We start from the raw sequence: 15496 nt of genomic DNA on the forward strand, positions 1-15496 counted from the left end.
TAAAAAAATTTCAACGAATGCGAGCGTTAAGCCAACATAAATAATTCGCGTTCAGGCGCTGGCATCAATCTTGAATCACTGCCAAATTAAAATTCCATTAATTTCCATTAATGCTACGTGGAGTGGAAGCACAGTGATTCGTGATTAAGGCACAACTGTGTATAAATGTATAAATTATTTATTTGTTTTTTGTTTTTGTTTTTCTTGTTTATAAAATAATTAAACTTTAATTAACTTATATGATAACTAAAAATTTGCTAAATTTGCGGCAGCGCTTTGACTTGCAATCTGGCAAATCAATTAATAAATCGATTAGTGTGAGAGAGTAGGGGTGAGGGCACGAACTACTGAAAGGGCAGGATTCCTGTAATTGAAAAGTCTCGTGATAAAGCGGTAAAAAAGCGCAATTAAAATGCTATTAAGTTCATGGCAATAATCTGGGATTGAAGCGACCCATAAAGAGTATCATGCCTGTTGGATTGTGGCGCACAAAATAAAGGAATGGTTTATCGAAACGTAATCTAGGCGCATCCGGTACACGCGCCTGTCGTGGACGTAATGGCAATGGTAGTTCTAAGTATTTTGGATCAAGTAAATCATCATAAAAACCACGTCCTAAAGCGGATTCATGCACTAAAGAACCGAAGTCTATTACAGACTCTGATGAGTCATAGGCATCATCATCTGTGGCATCAACATCTTTGTTACGTTTACGTAGTGGTGGTGCGGGGTACATTTCAACATGATGATGATCAGAAATTTTCTCCTCACCACAAGTACTGAATGTATTAATTTGTATCATATCGGAGAGGTATATGTCTTTATTACCAGTACCAGTAAGACCACGTAAGTCAGCTAAATCTGAATTGAAAAGTCCCTTAAGACCCATTTTTTGTAAACCAAGTGAAGCGTTCACAAATGAACGATGTGAGAAACGTGGTAGTTGTACTTCCATGCCAGGGCGATCCATCAATGAAGTGAGTATATTGCTCCAAGCATTTTTACTAAAGGCTGTTTCAATTAATTCCTTTTCGAATAATTCCAAATTATCTGTTGGAGAAATAGAACTTTGATGTCCAGGCATAACATAAATTGTACTGACAGTATCCTCCAGGCGTCCAAAAGCTACAATAGTTGCATCTAATTTTGGTTCATAACCAGCAGTAAAACCACTCTTGTAGAGTACAGCTGGTATGGGCACGAGTCTACGTTGTCGCACCGTTGGATGTACTTGGAAGAACATTTCACCATCACGTTCACTGGTAGAACCATGCGAGCAATCAGTTTGAAAGAGATTAGCTGAAATTGTTGCTAATGGTCCATTGACCCAAACACTGTTCGTACGCAGATACTCTAAAACTTTACCCATTGTATGACGTTTCACTAATAAATTTGTACGTCTGCGTATTATATCATTGACCACATGGAAATTGACTTCTTCTACATGTCCTGCGTAAAGTTGCTGTGTCTTCTCCTTGAAGAATTGTAGTATTTTGCCATTTGCACGGTCACTGAATATTTCACGTACAAAAGCAGTTGTTGCAATATCGCTATCATATGCCCTCTCTACGGACTCAGTTATATTTTTGAATACGAGATGCGGATTAAAAGTGACCATATCATCTAACCTAAGTACTTCGTTCATTTCTCCAGAAGTTCCACCGCGTGCACCCAAGAACATCATTGATAACATAGATGTTAATGCAAATGGTGATATGACCAAACTTCTGGCTGAGCTAATCTTCTCTGATGTTATGGACTTCCAGTAGCTGAAAGCCAGTTCATTGCAGAGTTTTGCAAACTCGGTTATGTCTTCACTTAAGCTTGCTGTTGAAGCTTCCAAGCCTTTAGAGTGATTTGGACTTGGCTCCAGTTTAACTGGTGGACGTGTGGCTTGTGCTGAACTTGCCATTAAATTATTCAGTGAGGCGGGACGCTGCATAGGACGGTTTTGTTGTGTATTTGCGGAGTAAGCAATAACCTTTGGTGGACTTGCTTGATGATAAGCTGTCATGGATGGCTGTTTATAATATGAGACTGGTTTTAATGTATTCAAGCGTCTTGTCGTTATTGTGGTAGGTTTCGCTGTAGTTGTCTTTGTAGTTGTAGTGGTGGTACTTGAAGTGCTCTCTGCAGTAGGTAATTTTGGTACTTGGTAAGTTGTTTGATCTGCTAAGTCTTCTTCATCGGCTTGGTCATCGTAATTTGATGCAGGCAGCACTACAGTTGTTGTTGTTTTGGTAGTGCTTACTATTTGCTGTGGTTGCGTTGAGTGTATTGAATCAGTATACGTAACTTCGGATTGTGTGGAGGCGGATGTATCGTAAGCATTTTCGGGCTTTGATTTAAGTGAGTCTTCAACAGAATCATATGAGCTGGCTGGTAACTTATTCTCTTGAATAGGCTTAGCAGTAGTTTCACCAAGTTTTACATATGGGTCCTCATTGGAATTGTCAGTGTCAGTTTCTTCTGAAATTTCAGTAGTTTGCTCTTTTACATCTTCAATACTTGTCTTAACTTCATCATACTGATTTCTTAAAGTAGTGGATTCATAAACTTCTGTGGCATCTTCAGCACTTAACACTATATCTGATTCGTTTAGTACAACAGTGGTTTGACCAGGTATTTCTGTCGATTCTTCTATAGATTCTGAGCCTGATTCCTCCTGTGAGTTTAAGACAATAGTTTCGGTTACTTCAATTGCATTTGTTGATTGCTGTTCATATTCTGTGTTTGGAGTTGGATGTGCAATATATTGTGGTTGTATATTGGCTGCATTTGTTGCACTATCGATCTCAGTGTTACTTGCTTGTTGTTGGTAGTTTACTGGTTCTTCTATTGATTCTTCTTTGTTTGGTGTTTCATTACTGCTGGTACTAACATCCTTTTCATTGGAATTTATCATTGTTGCATATTGCCCTTCTTCAGAATCCTTATTGTTAATATTTTCGCTGGATGCTGGCAGATAGTTTTGTGCTGCGGTTTGTAGTTCGTCAGAGTTTTCGTTAGCATTGATCATGATAGCATAATTCTGCTGTGGTGCTTCTTCTTCAGAAATAACTTTTTTGGCAGGTATTGGAGTCGTTGTCTGACTGAAATCACCAGTCGTGAATTGTTCCTGTGGTGTATGCATTATAACATTTATCATTGCTACAGTTTTATCAACTTCGGGTTCAGTTTTGTTGTTTTGTAGTTGATTTGAAATAGTTTCTGCCATTTCAGTAGATTCTTCCTTTTCAGTGCTCTCTGGCTCACCACTCTCTTTTTCAATACTTTCTTTTTCACTCGAGGTGACCTCTTTACTTGCATTCGTATAATCGTTAGCAGCTTGAACCTCTTCTTTCTTTGTTTCTTCCGTATTTTCAAAAGTCTCAGGCTTATGCAACTTCACAGAAGATTCTGTAGTTTTGTCCTTTTCTTTCTCATACAATAATTCCATGTTATCTTCGTCTTCTTGTTGTTGTGCGTATATTTGAGAAAGGGACAGAATGGGTACTTTAAATGTTGTAGTTTTTTCATCAAATATTGGCGCCGCTGTAGTGCTAATTACTTTCTTAACATTCTGCACATATCCCTCTTCCTTTTCTTTGTCTACTACTACACTTGCTGTGTGTATTTTATCAGTTGAAGTTGTGGCCTCTAAAAGTGGATTCTTTTTGTTTGGAGCTGTGGTTTGTGTTACTGGAGTTTTGTTAGGAAGTGTTTGATGTGTTTGCTGTCCGTATTGCTGATCTTCATCACTAAGTTTAGTGGGATCCGTAAGTACTTCTGCTTTATGTTGTGTATTAGAAACGACAATTGGTTTCAAAAGGAATGAGGAATTAAGTTGCGCAAAGTTTGTTAGACGGTTGTCATTTTCATTGACTGGCTTATAATGATCTTGATTTGAAATCTGTTGTATGACATCGGACATAAGGAAAGCCAATTCATCTTTGGTTTCGTTGGAGTTCATAATTATGTCCGCGGCTAAAGTATTGGAACCATCTACTAGAGTTGAAGCAACTGTTGCAGCTTGTGTTTGGAAGTCGGACATTGTAATGGGTTCTATTGGTTTAATCAGTTCCATATTAAGGTGTGGTTTGAGATCAGCTATTAATGGAGCTACATCTGTGGTATCTTCTTCATTAGCTAAAATGCTATCAATTTTTTGTGGCACTGCAACTGGTAACCTGAGGAAAGATTGTGTTGTATAACCCGAATCTTCATTATCACTTTCAGTTGACTCATAGTTAGTTTCGGTTTCCTGTTGATACTTTTCGGTATATGCAGCAGTAGTTGTCTCATCCACATCGTTGAAATAGCTAATTGTTGCTTGTGCTGGCAGCGTAGTGCGTTTTGTACTTGGAGCTTCCGCAATAGTTGTTTTCATTTCTTCCTCATATGAAGCTTGGAAGTAAGTTGGAACAACTGTTGATTTTTCAGTGGTGGTAACATAAGTTTCGTGTTCTTCTTCGGCACTTGAAACAGTGGTATAGGCTGAATCTGCAAAGATTGGTGGAACTGTTGTGCTTTCCAGTGATTCCTCAATCTTGTTTGTTTGATCAGACAATGGTTCTGGTTTTCTTGTTATGGCGAAGTAATGTGGACGTGGTGTGATGACAACAATAGGCGTATTATCTTCTTCACTAATCGTTGTTTCCTCAGCACTTTCAGGATATGAAGTTGTATGTGAAAATGGACGGCTGGTCATACCCTCTTCATCGCCAAAATGCGAAGTCTTCGTACTGCTCTCCAAATAGAGAGTGAGTGGACTTAGAGTGGTAGTAACCTCTGGTGCAATGGCTGGTGCAATAGTTGTATGTAGTTTAGTAGCTGTCTCTTTTATTTCCTCTGCGGTATTATAATTTTGTTGTGGAGTAGTTGGTTTTGGTTCATATGTCGGCTCAGTTGGTTTAGTGACTGCGTCATCTTTAAGACTCTGTGCAATTTGGTCAAACGAGATATGTGCATTTACATCTTCATCGGCAAGCTGCTGTGGCTTCTGAGCTGTGTCTACCTTATTTTGAATAATAGCATATGATGGCAGTTCTTCCTTTTTCGTGTTATCGAATTCCACTTCAGTTATCTCCTGTTCTTGCTCTACATTATAAACTGGTACGGGATAACCAGAAGTAACAGCAAAGAATGATGTTGAAGTTGCTGGAGTTGGGGTGTGGAATATTGTTGTTGCTTTTGTCGTTGTTGTGTACAGTTTAGTGCTTGTAGTTGCCTCTGCAGTAGGAATCTTTGTGCTAATGCCAGAGCGTATTGGATTTGTTGATAATGAAAGCTGTGGACTAAGGCCAGGGAAGTTCTGTTCAACAATCAATATTGGTTCATTTGAAGCTGGTTGTTCCTCAATAATAACGGGTGCTGCAGTTGTTGTTGTGGTGGTGGTAGTAGTAGTGGTTTTCTTGTGTGGGCGTGGTCGCTTACGGTGTCCTACCTGTTGTTGTTTGTGTGCGGTTTCATGGTTGATCGTTGAAGATGTTGCTAAATCGGGATGTTGTTTATTATTGTCATGTATTTGATGTGTTGGCTTTGGCTTATGCTTCTGTAGTCCTGGTTTTGATGTAGGTTTGCGTTTATTAGCGGTCAGATGAGGCTTCGTGGGTGCGCCATGTATACCAGTAGTTGTAGAGTTGACGTGTGTGCCGGTACTTGTGGAACTATGTATAGGTTGGCGTGTTGGCTTCTTACGCTTCTTTTTGTGTGTTGTTGAAGCTGGTGGTGTTGCTGTTGTGGTGATAGGTAGTGGAGTTGTCGTTGTGGTTGTAGTTGGCGCAGGTGTTGTCGTCGTTGTTGTTGTAGTGGTTGTTGTTGTTGAAGTTGTAGTGATTGTTGTTGGTACTGGAGTAGTTGTTGTAGTTGTAGGCTTCTTTTTGACTTTCTGCTTGTTGTGTGTAACTTGAGGTCGTTTGGTAGTGCTTGTATGTACTGGCTTACTAGTGGTTTCACCATTATTGGGTTTCTTATGTTGATGTACTGGTGGATGTTTGTGTCCAACATTAGTAGGTTTCTTTGGCAGTTCATCATGAAGTACTAATTTCTCTGTGGTGGTTGCAAGTTTCATATCAACAGTTGTCTGTATCATCTCTTGATTATTGACAAAGACTCGTTTGGTGGTAGTTTCAGGTACTTGTTCATAAATCGGTTGCATGTGCATTTGTGAGAAACCTTCAAAGTTTTGCATATTTGAAGCGATATTTTGATATTGTTCAATGCCGGTGTAAACTGATTCGAGTGGTCCTAGCTCTTCCTGTACAACTTGTGGTGTTGGCTTCGCTGTTGTTGTTTTACGTTTTTGTCCGGGCTTACGCTTTCTTTGTGGTTTTTTGGTGACACGTGTTGGTGCAGATTTAGTCGACGTTTCTACAAGCTCTGAATCTGGCGTCATAACAATTTGTTGTGGTTTTTGTTGTGGGAAAATATCGCCACCAGTATTACCAAATATCGCTGGCAATATTAAGGACCAAGAAGATGATACGTCTGGAGTGTCTAAAACTGGTAAAGTATCTTTAGTCACATTTTTCGATGATTCCACTTGTTTATTAAGCACAGTCTGCACACTGTTGACAATATCTTCAACATTTTTTTCTGGATCGCGTTCTGTTAGAGGTGGAGTGTGTATAATGGTTGGACCTTCACCATCACCATTTGCAACAATACTTTGAATTTCTTGCATAGTCATCAGGCGTTTTACTAATTCACCATTTTCATCGAATGTGAAGAATTCATAGCGATCTGGATTTAGTAAATTAATTGGACTTGCTACTTGTAATGATGGTTGTGGTTTGGGTACTTTTTGACCAACCGCATCAGTGAATTCAGGTTCGTTGCCATTTAGAATGACAGATACGGATGTAACAACACTGAAAAATGAAAATTCGAAATAATTTGTTAGATTTTATATTAATCAATGATTCATATTAGTTGGATGAAAACTTCATTTATTTTAGAGTATTAAAGTTTTATGTGTAAGTGAGACAGAAGTTATATATCAGTTCTATCTGCTGTTATGTGATTAAAATTTTGGATTATAAGGCAATAAGAAAATCTTCCTAACAGTATAAGAGAATAATTTAGAAAGGAAACCTTAATTAGATCTTCAGTAGAGGATTTATTATCTGAGGTATTAAACTGACTTAAGGTGTTGACGTTTACCTAAAATTTAAGGTTTGGTTAAGCCAACTGCTTTAAGCATAACAAAACGACTAAATGGCATTGGGTGGGGTTATCTACATATTAATAATAACAATAATAATGACGATTATTTAGTTCGAAACTTTTCGTGGACCACTTTTTGCCTAATTTTTTGCATTTTCCAAAGTAATATATTAATTAATACATTTGGCTAGTTTAACTCTTGGAAAATTTTTTGAAAAATATCTTATCCTAATCGTGAAACTAAATGCTTGTACTAATTTTACTAGAAGCCATCACATCATTCATATGGCAAATTTACGTTAGTTGGAGATAAATTAATTTTCATCGCACTAAAACATACCATATTTTATCAAAAAAAGATTAATTTCCTTGCACGTTTAATGGAAAAATTAAAAGCGTTTCATGTGGTAAACGTTTTTGGATTGCGTATCCTGAAGCATCATCACTTGCCAAAAATAAATGTGAACTGTTGAGTTTAGTAGAGTAAAACTGATGTCATGCAAGATGATGTTGAAATTATGATGAACTGACGTCATAACAGTGCTTAACTAGGGGGCATACATAATGTATTTTGCATCAAAAATAATTACTTTTTAACCTTAGAGGTTACTCAATTATCAAGAGCCGAAAGCAATTCAAATATTTTTTAGTCGTTTGGAAATTCAGTTCAGGAATAATAATATTTTAATATTATAATTTGTTGCTTGAACAAATTAAGAAAATAATTTTTAAAATAATAAAAATAACAATAATTAGACAGAAACTCCTGGGAATAGCCTAGGTATAAATAATTGTATGTATAAGAATGAATAAATTAGAGAATTTTTCTTTAAATCCTTATGTACTTAATAGTGTCCAATATGGAAGACAATCTACTTATTCCATAAATATGTACATAAATATTTTATGCAGAATGATAGTATTACTCAATGCAGTCCATACTTGTTATTTTTACTCAATTTTTCAATATATATGACATTTTCTGTTTCTAAATATTAGAAGATTGCAGACAATATCAGTAACAGCTCAAAATTTCAATCAAATCGATATAAATGAATGTCCTTTAGATCGTACTTATGAAATTCAACGAAGATAATAGTTGACGTTTGAAAAATTCAAACATAGTTTTGATATAATTTGTTCTACAGAACTCCTCATGACTATGGTGAAGCCTGTGCCACTTATAAATTTTGCCACGGTTTGAGCAATGATAATGATATACGATTTTCGAAAAAAAATGTTTTAAATGAATGTCGACCTCGATAATACAAATATACAGTCAATTTTGATGTTACGACTGAGGATTTAGTAGCCCAAATCACTTGAAATTTTGATAGAACATCAGCGAAGAATATACTTTACTCTCTGGATGTCCTGGTGGATGTGCTGATTACTAAAACTTATTTTCATCGGGTGATTTTATAGATGCATAAAAACTATCGATATCGATAACTATAGCTTGACAGCAGCGAATGTCAAACATGTCTGTTGATATGTCTGTTCAGTAAGGATATGTCTGTTACTTTCAAAAAAAAAAATCATTTTTTTTGCTTTCATCGAACACTTCGTTCATTTTGCGGTCAACATAATTGGCCTAGTGAGCAAGCAATTCATGTAGTTATTGATCGCTTCGCATTAATTTTACTCTTCTCAAATGAAAACTAACATCCATCCTTTAAAATTGACTGTTTGGTGCGATTTATATGCTGGCGGCATCATTGCTCTTCTTTTTTTTCGGAATGAAGAAGAAACTGCAGTTACGATGAATGACGAGAGCTATGGAACCATGCTGACTGAGCTTTTGTTTCCAAAAACTAACCCAAAACATCGACGACATTTGGTTCCAACAAGACGGCGAAACTTGCCATACAGCGAGCTTAACAATCGATTTATTGCGAAATTAATTTAGTAAAAACTTTGTTCCCAGAAGTGATCCTGGTTTCGGATCCCCTTATTCGTGTGATTAAATGTCTCCCGATTACTTTTTATGAGACCATGTTAAGTCATTGATTTGTAAGTCATTACAAACCAGTAGTATTGATGCATTGGAAGTCGATGTTTATGCCACCATTGACGCCATACGACCACATTTTTTTGCAAAAAATAGTCAAAATTTGAACTGATCTGATGGAGCATATAATTTACAGCCGCAGCTAATATATGACTGAAATCATATGCAAAGATTAAATTCCATGAAACTATCTTCTAGATTGTAATAAAATAAATTTCATTCTAACAATAATTCTGTCTTGTATTTACTTTAAATTTCACCTTATAAAGCAACTCCATCTCAGTCGATTTCTCTTCATGATTTGTGGGATTTCTATACTTATATATATATTACCATTTAATCGCAAATACCGATTTGGTATTATATATCTATATATAGCTACATTATATAGCTATATGATGACACCAATAATTATTTAAATTATTTAATTAAATAATTTTCAAGTTTTGTACTTGTGATCTGGTTTACTTAGTGGTGCCTATGCGGTACTTAGAGAGCACAGCAAATGATATGACTAGATACCCAGAATTATTAATTTTACAAACCAAAGTGTTATTTTTCGAGTGTAGAGGACACTACCACTATGATAACTTTAGTATGACCGCTACTATGGAAGCTTAAAAAAAAATAAATCCAAAATTTCCAACCTAAATAAATACGTGCCTTTCATTAGAACTCACGGTCGACAGTGTTTTCCATTTAAATTTGTTCTGTCCAGTCATCAGGTACAGTGTGCATTCACTTAATACTACAATTGCCTCCTTGCAATTGGCATCGTGGTGTAACAACTCATTTCAAAATGTCCACTCGATTCGTGGAACTACTATTTTTTGGTTTCTTTGGTTAAGATTTACTTTTCAGTTGCGGGGCTAATCACATTCGAAATTTCCATTCAAAACAGCCACAAACACAATGTGTACTCATGCTGACAGCGAACGCAACTCGAAAATGTCTGTGGCATTGGCGGTGATCTGTTGGCAACTCTGCTACACAAAGAAGATAATTATTTTGCCGAAATCCATTTGCAAAATTGCTAGTTAAATTTGCACGTTGAAAATGCTAGTTGTGAATTGCGGTGCGTGGTACGTGGAAATGTCATAACGAGTTCTAGGTTTTGTAACCTTAAAATATGGTAGCAGCCTAACGGCGTATCAAAATTTTTATTAAGTGTTTTATTGCAGTTCCGAAACAGTGCACATTTTGAAATGGATTTATTATGATGGTCCTGCAATTGACAAATTTTCACTGCGTTGGTTTATGCCCGGAAATGTTGAAATATTTCATTTTTGTAGGGTAATTATGGGTTTAAATAAGTAAATCCAACTGAAATTTTTAAAAACAGTTTCACGTAATTGCCTAATGGTAGCAAGAGTCAAATCATTTAGTGGTTGACTTTACAGTGAATATGTCATATAGGAAATACATTTCTAAAAGGATATGAAACATGTAACCGATAAAACAATAAATGTTGACATTCCATAGTAACTTACTATGGAAATTCTAACAAAAAAATTCTTAAAATGATTTAAAATAAAATAATGCAATCAGTTTTTAGAAATGCTTAACATGGATATTGAATTGGTATAATTGGATTGAATTGGTTTAACTTGAATTGGTATAACATATGTGTAGCCTTGGTTACTTGCAAAAAAAAACACTATAAGTTATCGTTTCTAATTTGACAGGCACAAGTTCTAAGCCTGGCATTTGTATTCATAACCACTTATATACGGACTATAAACTAATTAAATAAAAATTCGAATATTCACTGATGATAAGTACTTGGCAATATTCGAAACAGCGTTGAATGGTCAGATTATTTTTAATAAATTAACTAATATTTTTGTTGTTGTCTTTTCATTTCTATTCAAACCCTTCTAAATTTTAAATAGTTTTTTTTCTTGCAAGGCCCATCATTTATTTTCAAAAATTATCGTTAAAGTTTTTTTGGAAGAAGAAATATACTATAAAAATAGATATAGTTTTGCCTCTGAGGATGTCGTTACACTAGTATCACCGTAGTACGTGGTAAAAAATATTATATTATTTCGAAAAATTGGCACACAAATAGCGACAGAGAAAGATAGATAAATATTTATTTTTATAAATGGAATAAAAAGTGTACATATATTTTTCAGAGCAACCCATATAATATTTATATGGTCTGAAGTTGTCGTTTTTATATTGATATACAAATAGATAGAGATAGAAAGAGGGAGCTATGTCTAAATATTTAAAAAGGAAGCAAAAAGTATACTTAGAGTTATATCATTTAGTGTACTTAAACTTCTTAAAGCACATCAAATAGAGCTATATGTAATATATAGTTTAAAACTAAAATTTTTAATTGGAAAGATTGACATACAAGTAAGAAGAGATGAGAAGAAATAGAGTTTTCTCTATATATTTATGAAAGAAATCAAAAGTGTATTAAGAGTTCGTTTGTTAATTATACAAATACTTTTTAAGGACCATTGCACAGTATGTAATTAAAGCTCTTATCCATTTTTAAACAGAAGACCCACACATCAGACCACAGACTAACCCATTTTTTGGAAATCATAATGCAGGCTATAATGACTCATCAGAAAAACTATCAACGAACTTAGCTCTGATCTATTAAGAAGGGACGGCGCTATCTTAGCTATACGGAACGAAGGTGATCTTTAGTTTGGCGGTAACCTGTAATATCGTAGCAAAATTCAGTAGCAATTTATTACTAATAACAACTAAAAATATTTAAGATTAAAATTTTATAAATACTAAAGAAATTTATCAACTACAGAAACAGAAATGTTGGAAAATATTTAAAATAAAAACTTGAGAAAATAGCATTACTTTTTATATATGCATGGGGATGTGTATATCAATTAAATTGGTGCTTAATCTTAAAGCAATTTTTTTATAGTACTGCTAAAAAGATTTCAATAAAAAAGATATCTTGTTAACCACTATAGCTCTTTCAGCACAAATATGGCTACGGTGATGACACTGAGTGAGAGAGAATCACTGCTTACCGCTGTTCTACGATATAATATCTAATATTGAAATACGTGCGTATTTTGAGAATGCAGTTAGGGTCTCAGCTTTATGATTCAGTTAGAGGGTACGTACCGTATGAATTTAAGCGAACTTAAGCCAAAGCGAAACGCATAACCAACCATACTTGTGTATTTCGCTTTGACTTAAATCCTTACGGTACGTAACGACTAACTGAGCTTTTAGTAAGAAACTTATTGGAAAAAAAAAAAAGTTGTGCTGAGGGTTGAGTGCTATGGTGTCGTAAAGGCCATTATCTGGCTCAAATGGACTTAGAGTCATATTGTTTATAGATATGAATAGAGAAACACATTAATGTAAATAGAAAAATAATATACTGAAAGTAAAAGTTTTCATTTTATTCGAAATAAAGTTGAATCAGTACAATCTAAATGGATAATTAAGAATATGTTTATTATTTCCTAAGAGTTTGTTTATTTTAATTATACATGTTTTTTTCTAAAAGCTATTCTTAAATACTTTTAAAATAAAATCTCGTTTTGTGTAGTTTTCAAATTTATTTCATTATATGTAGTACATTTTTATAGAAAGTTGTGAACGTTTCGAAGTGTTTGAACTTCTTCATCAGGGCGGGATGGTTAAACAACCAAAAATATAATCAATTAATGAAACACAATTATATATGGTAGTATATAGTATATATAGTATATATGGTAGGTATAGTACTATAATAATAGTTTTATACTTAAACCGTGCAAGTATAGTATTGGTACAGGTTTATATGTTATGTTTCAAACAGTCATAACATATATATTAAAGTAATCGTATAAACTACAAATGTCTTAATGAGAAAAAACAAGATATTTGAGGTTCATAAATTTATTTGCAGTAAATGACAAAGATAACAATAAACCACAAAATTTTGTGGTTCAATATTATCTCCCGTTACATTGAATAGATGTCTTTTTTAACTGCTGCAGTTAATAAATATCTCCCAATTGTACAGTTTTCATATTCATAACTACATATTCGATAAATTTCTTTTTAAAATCTGTACTAAATCATACGATGATAACATATTACTTTGTTTGTGGAACAAAAAAAGTTTCGAATTGAAACCAAAACTAATATAAAATTTACCATATTTAATGACAATTCGACCAACTCAATTTCACATTAAACTTTGCCAATATCAGAAGATAAAATACTATTCATTCGTTTTTTTTTTCAATAAATATGATAGCATAAATATTACAGATACATTTATAAAGATCAAAGGAACATAATCTAAAATTTGTCGGTTCATTTTAATTAAAACTTTTACCATTTCTGGTCAATTATGTACTTCAAATTACAAAACTCGAATATTTGTGTAATGAAATGCACGACGAGGTATTCAAAACTATGAAGTAAGTACAGCAATATATTAAAAATTAATCGAAAATCAAAAAGGTACTTTCAATGCACTTCACAATAACCTTTTTACAGTCTAACGCTTTCATTAGGCAAGCAGTAAATGCATTTCATTATAACTAAAAGTGCCACTCTAAAGTTGTGAATTAGAAAATTTGTTGGGTTGGTAAAGAACTAACCTGGAGCCAATAATTTTTTTCGATGCTTCTCCATCCTGTTCAGCATTGTAGTTGTTATTGTTGTTGTTGACATTAGTAGCGACTGAAATGTCTTTCAATGGATTTTGTTCAACATGCGGCGGCACAGTTGCCTCATAGGCAAATGCTGGTTGCATATGTGTGGTTGATTGTTTTGTTGTTGAATCCTTTGTGTTGCTACCTTTTGTTGGTGATGCATTAGCAGCTGTAACTGTCTTTATGGTGGGCCGTATTTTTTCGCTCAATTCTATAGTCGAACCGAAACCATAACCACCAATATTGCCGTAGCTACCACCACCGTCATCGCCATCATCTATAGCAGGTGGTTCATCTGAGTATGTAGGCGGATAGGCACAGACCATATGGCTATGGTATAGCACCAATGCCAGGAAATAAATATGGAAGCGCATTGCTTTGTTATTTATACTGCGTTCGTATTTACAAACTCAGACAAAGCGTATGTCCTTTTGATATCCTTTTTTCTTTTACAAAATTTATTTAGATTTTTTCACTTTTTTTCTATTTGCTATACTTTGTTTACTTGGTTTGTTATTATTTTGAGCGACCTTTGGAAAACTTTTTCTGTGCTTCTTTATTTTTTTCTCTATGCCGATAATGTCTTTATTGTATCCTTCTGGTTTATTCCTTTTTTTTCGTATTTTTTGCCTTTTATTGATGCGCTGTTATTCTGTAAGAACAAAAGGAAAATTAATTAAAACATCGTTAATGAAAAATAAAATAAATTGAAAATGTGCTAGACCTTTAGTATGAGATTCTAATGGTAGGAGAGGATAAAATGGATACTTGATCTTCTGTACATTATTAAAAGTGAGTTTTAATACTTAGCATTCACTTCACCTAATGCTTACTGTGAAGATTTTATTTGAGGAAAAAGTATCTTAAAAGGTGATGTCGTAAAGATTAGTGTGTTTTGTATTACTTAGATTTATAATTAAAATAATAAATTTAATTTAATTAATTGTCAATACTTCGTAATTGCTGTCCAATATCAGCTTTTTGCAACTAAAGACGTCATAGTAATTAAAATAGAATATATAATTATTTTATTTTTAAATCAAGAATTTCGTTTTAGTTTAATAAAAATATTACAAAAAAATAAGAAGTAAAATAATATTTAAAATTGAAGATGAGCTATAAATTGAATAGAGCTTTGTATAAAAAGGAGCAATCAAGAGTTTACCTTGTAGTCAATTTTATAGTCAAGATTTTGTTCAATTGAATATTTTATTTAATCTAAAAACAGTGATTCCCACTGCTTAAAAGCATATAAAATAAAAGTATCTGATATTACTTCTGGGTGTCGTCCACGATGTCGAGTTTTTAAGTAACCTCCTAGTTCACATGTAACCTCCTAGTTCTTTTGATGATAATTACATTATTCAAAGAGATAAAAGTTAAACAATGGTGAAATGGACAAGTGAAGGAAGCGAATTATAGGTAAAATGTGACGATTGGAAAGAATATCATCTCAAAGTTTCATCATTCGCCTGGATGTTGGTGCAAGTTTTTTAGAAAGTTTCTATATCCATTTAACGCTCTCCTTTCATCCACAGAGTATTTTTTTGGAATAGATAAAAGTCGCTCAATGCTAAATTAGGTAAAGGAAGGGAAAGATTCATAAATAAATTGCCCCAATTGAAGAGCAAATCATATGAGAGTTTCGTGTCATGGCGGTACAAGCCTTTTAGAGACCATCTATGTTCTCAAA

General features: G+C 34.1%; 1 protein-coding gene across 1 annotated transcript; it reads right to left on the reverse strand.

Moving 5' to 3' along the window:
* Positions 1–253: 253 nt before the first annotated feature.
* Positions 254–14129, reverse strand: LOC119674767 (mucin-2). Its single transcript, XM_038085924.1, has 2 exons — positions 13750–14129; positions 254–6851 (listed from the first exon to the last, which is right to left on the reverse strand). Exons 1-2 carry the CDS (start codon positions 14127–14129, stop codon positions 425–427), a joined length of 6807 nt encoding a protein of 2268 aa, XP_037941852.1. The 3' UTR covers positions 254–424.
* Positions 14130–15496: the final 1367 nt, after the last annotated feature.

Source organism: Teleopsis dalmanni, chromosome 2 (assembly GCF_002237135.1).
Source record: "Teleopsis dalmanni isolate 2A chromosome 2, ASM223713v2, whole genome shotgun sequence".
Lineage (NCBI taxonomy): Eukaryota > Metazoa > Arthropoda > Insecta > Diptera > Diopsidae > Teleopsis > Teleopsis dalmanni.

Coding starts and splice junctions, on each gene's coding strand:
- LOC119674767 (XM_038085924.1), bottom strand. CDS start 14,129: ATGGTCTGTGCCTATCCGCCTACATACTCAGATGAACCACCTGCTATA. Junction 6,852..13,749: donor AAAAAAATTATTGGCTCCAG/GTTAGTTCTTTA, acceptor TTCATTTTTCAG/TGTTGTTACATCCGTATCTG.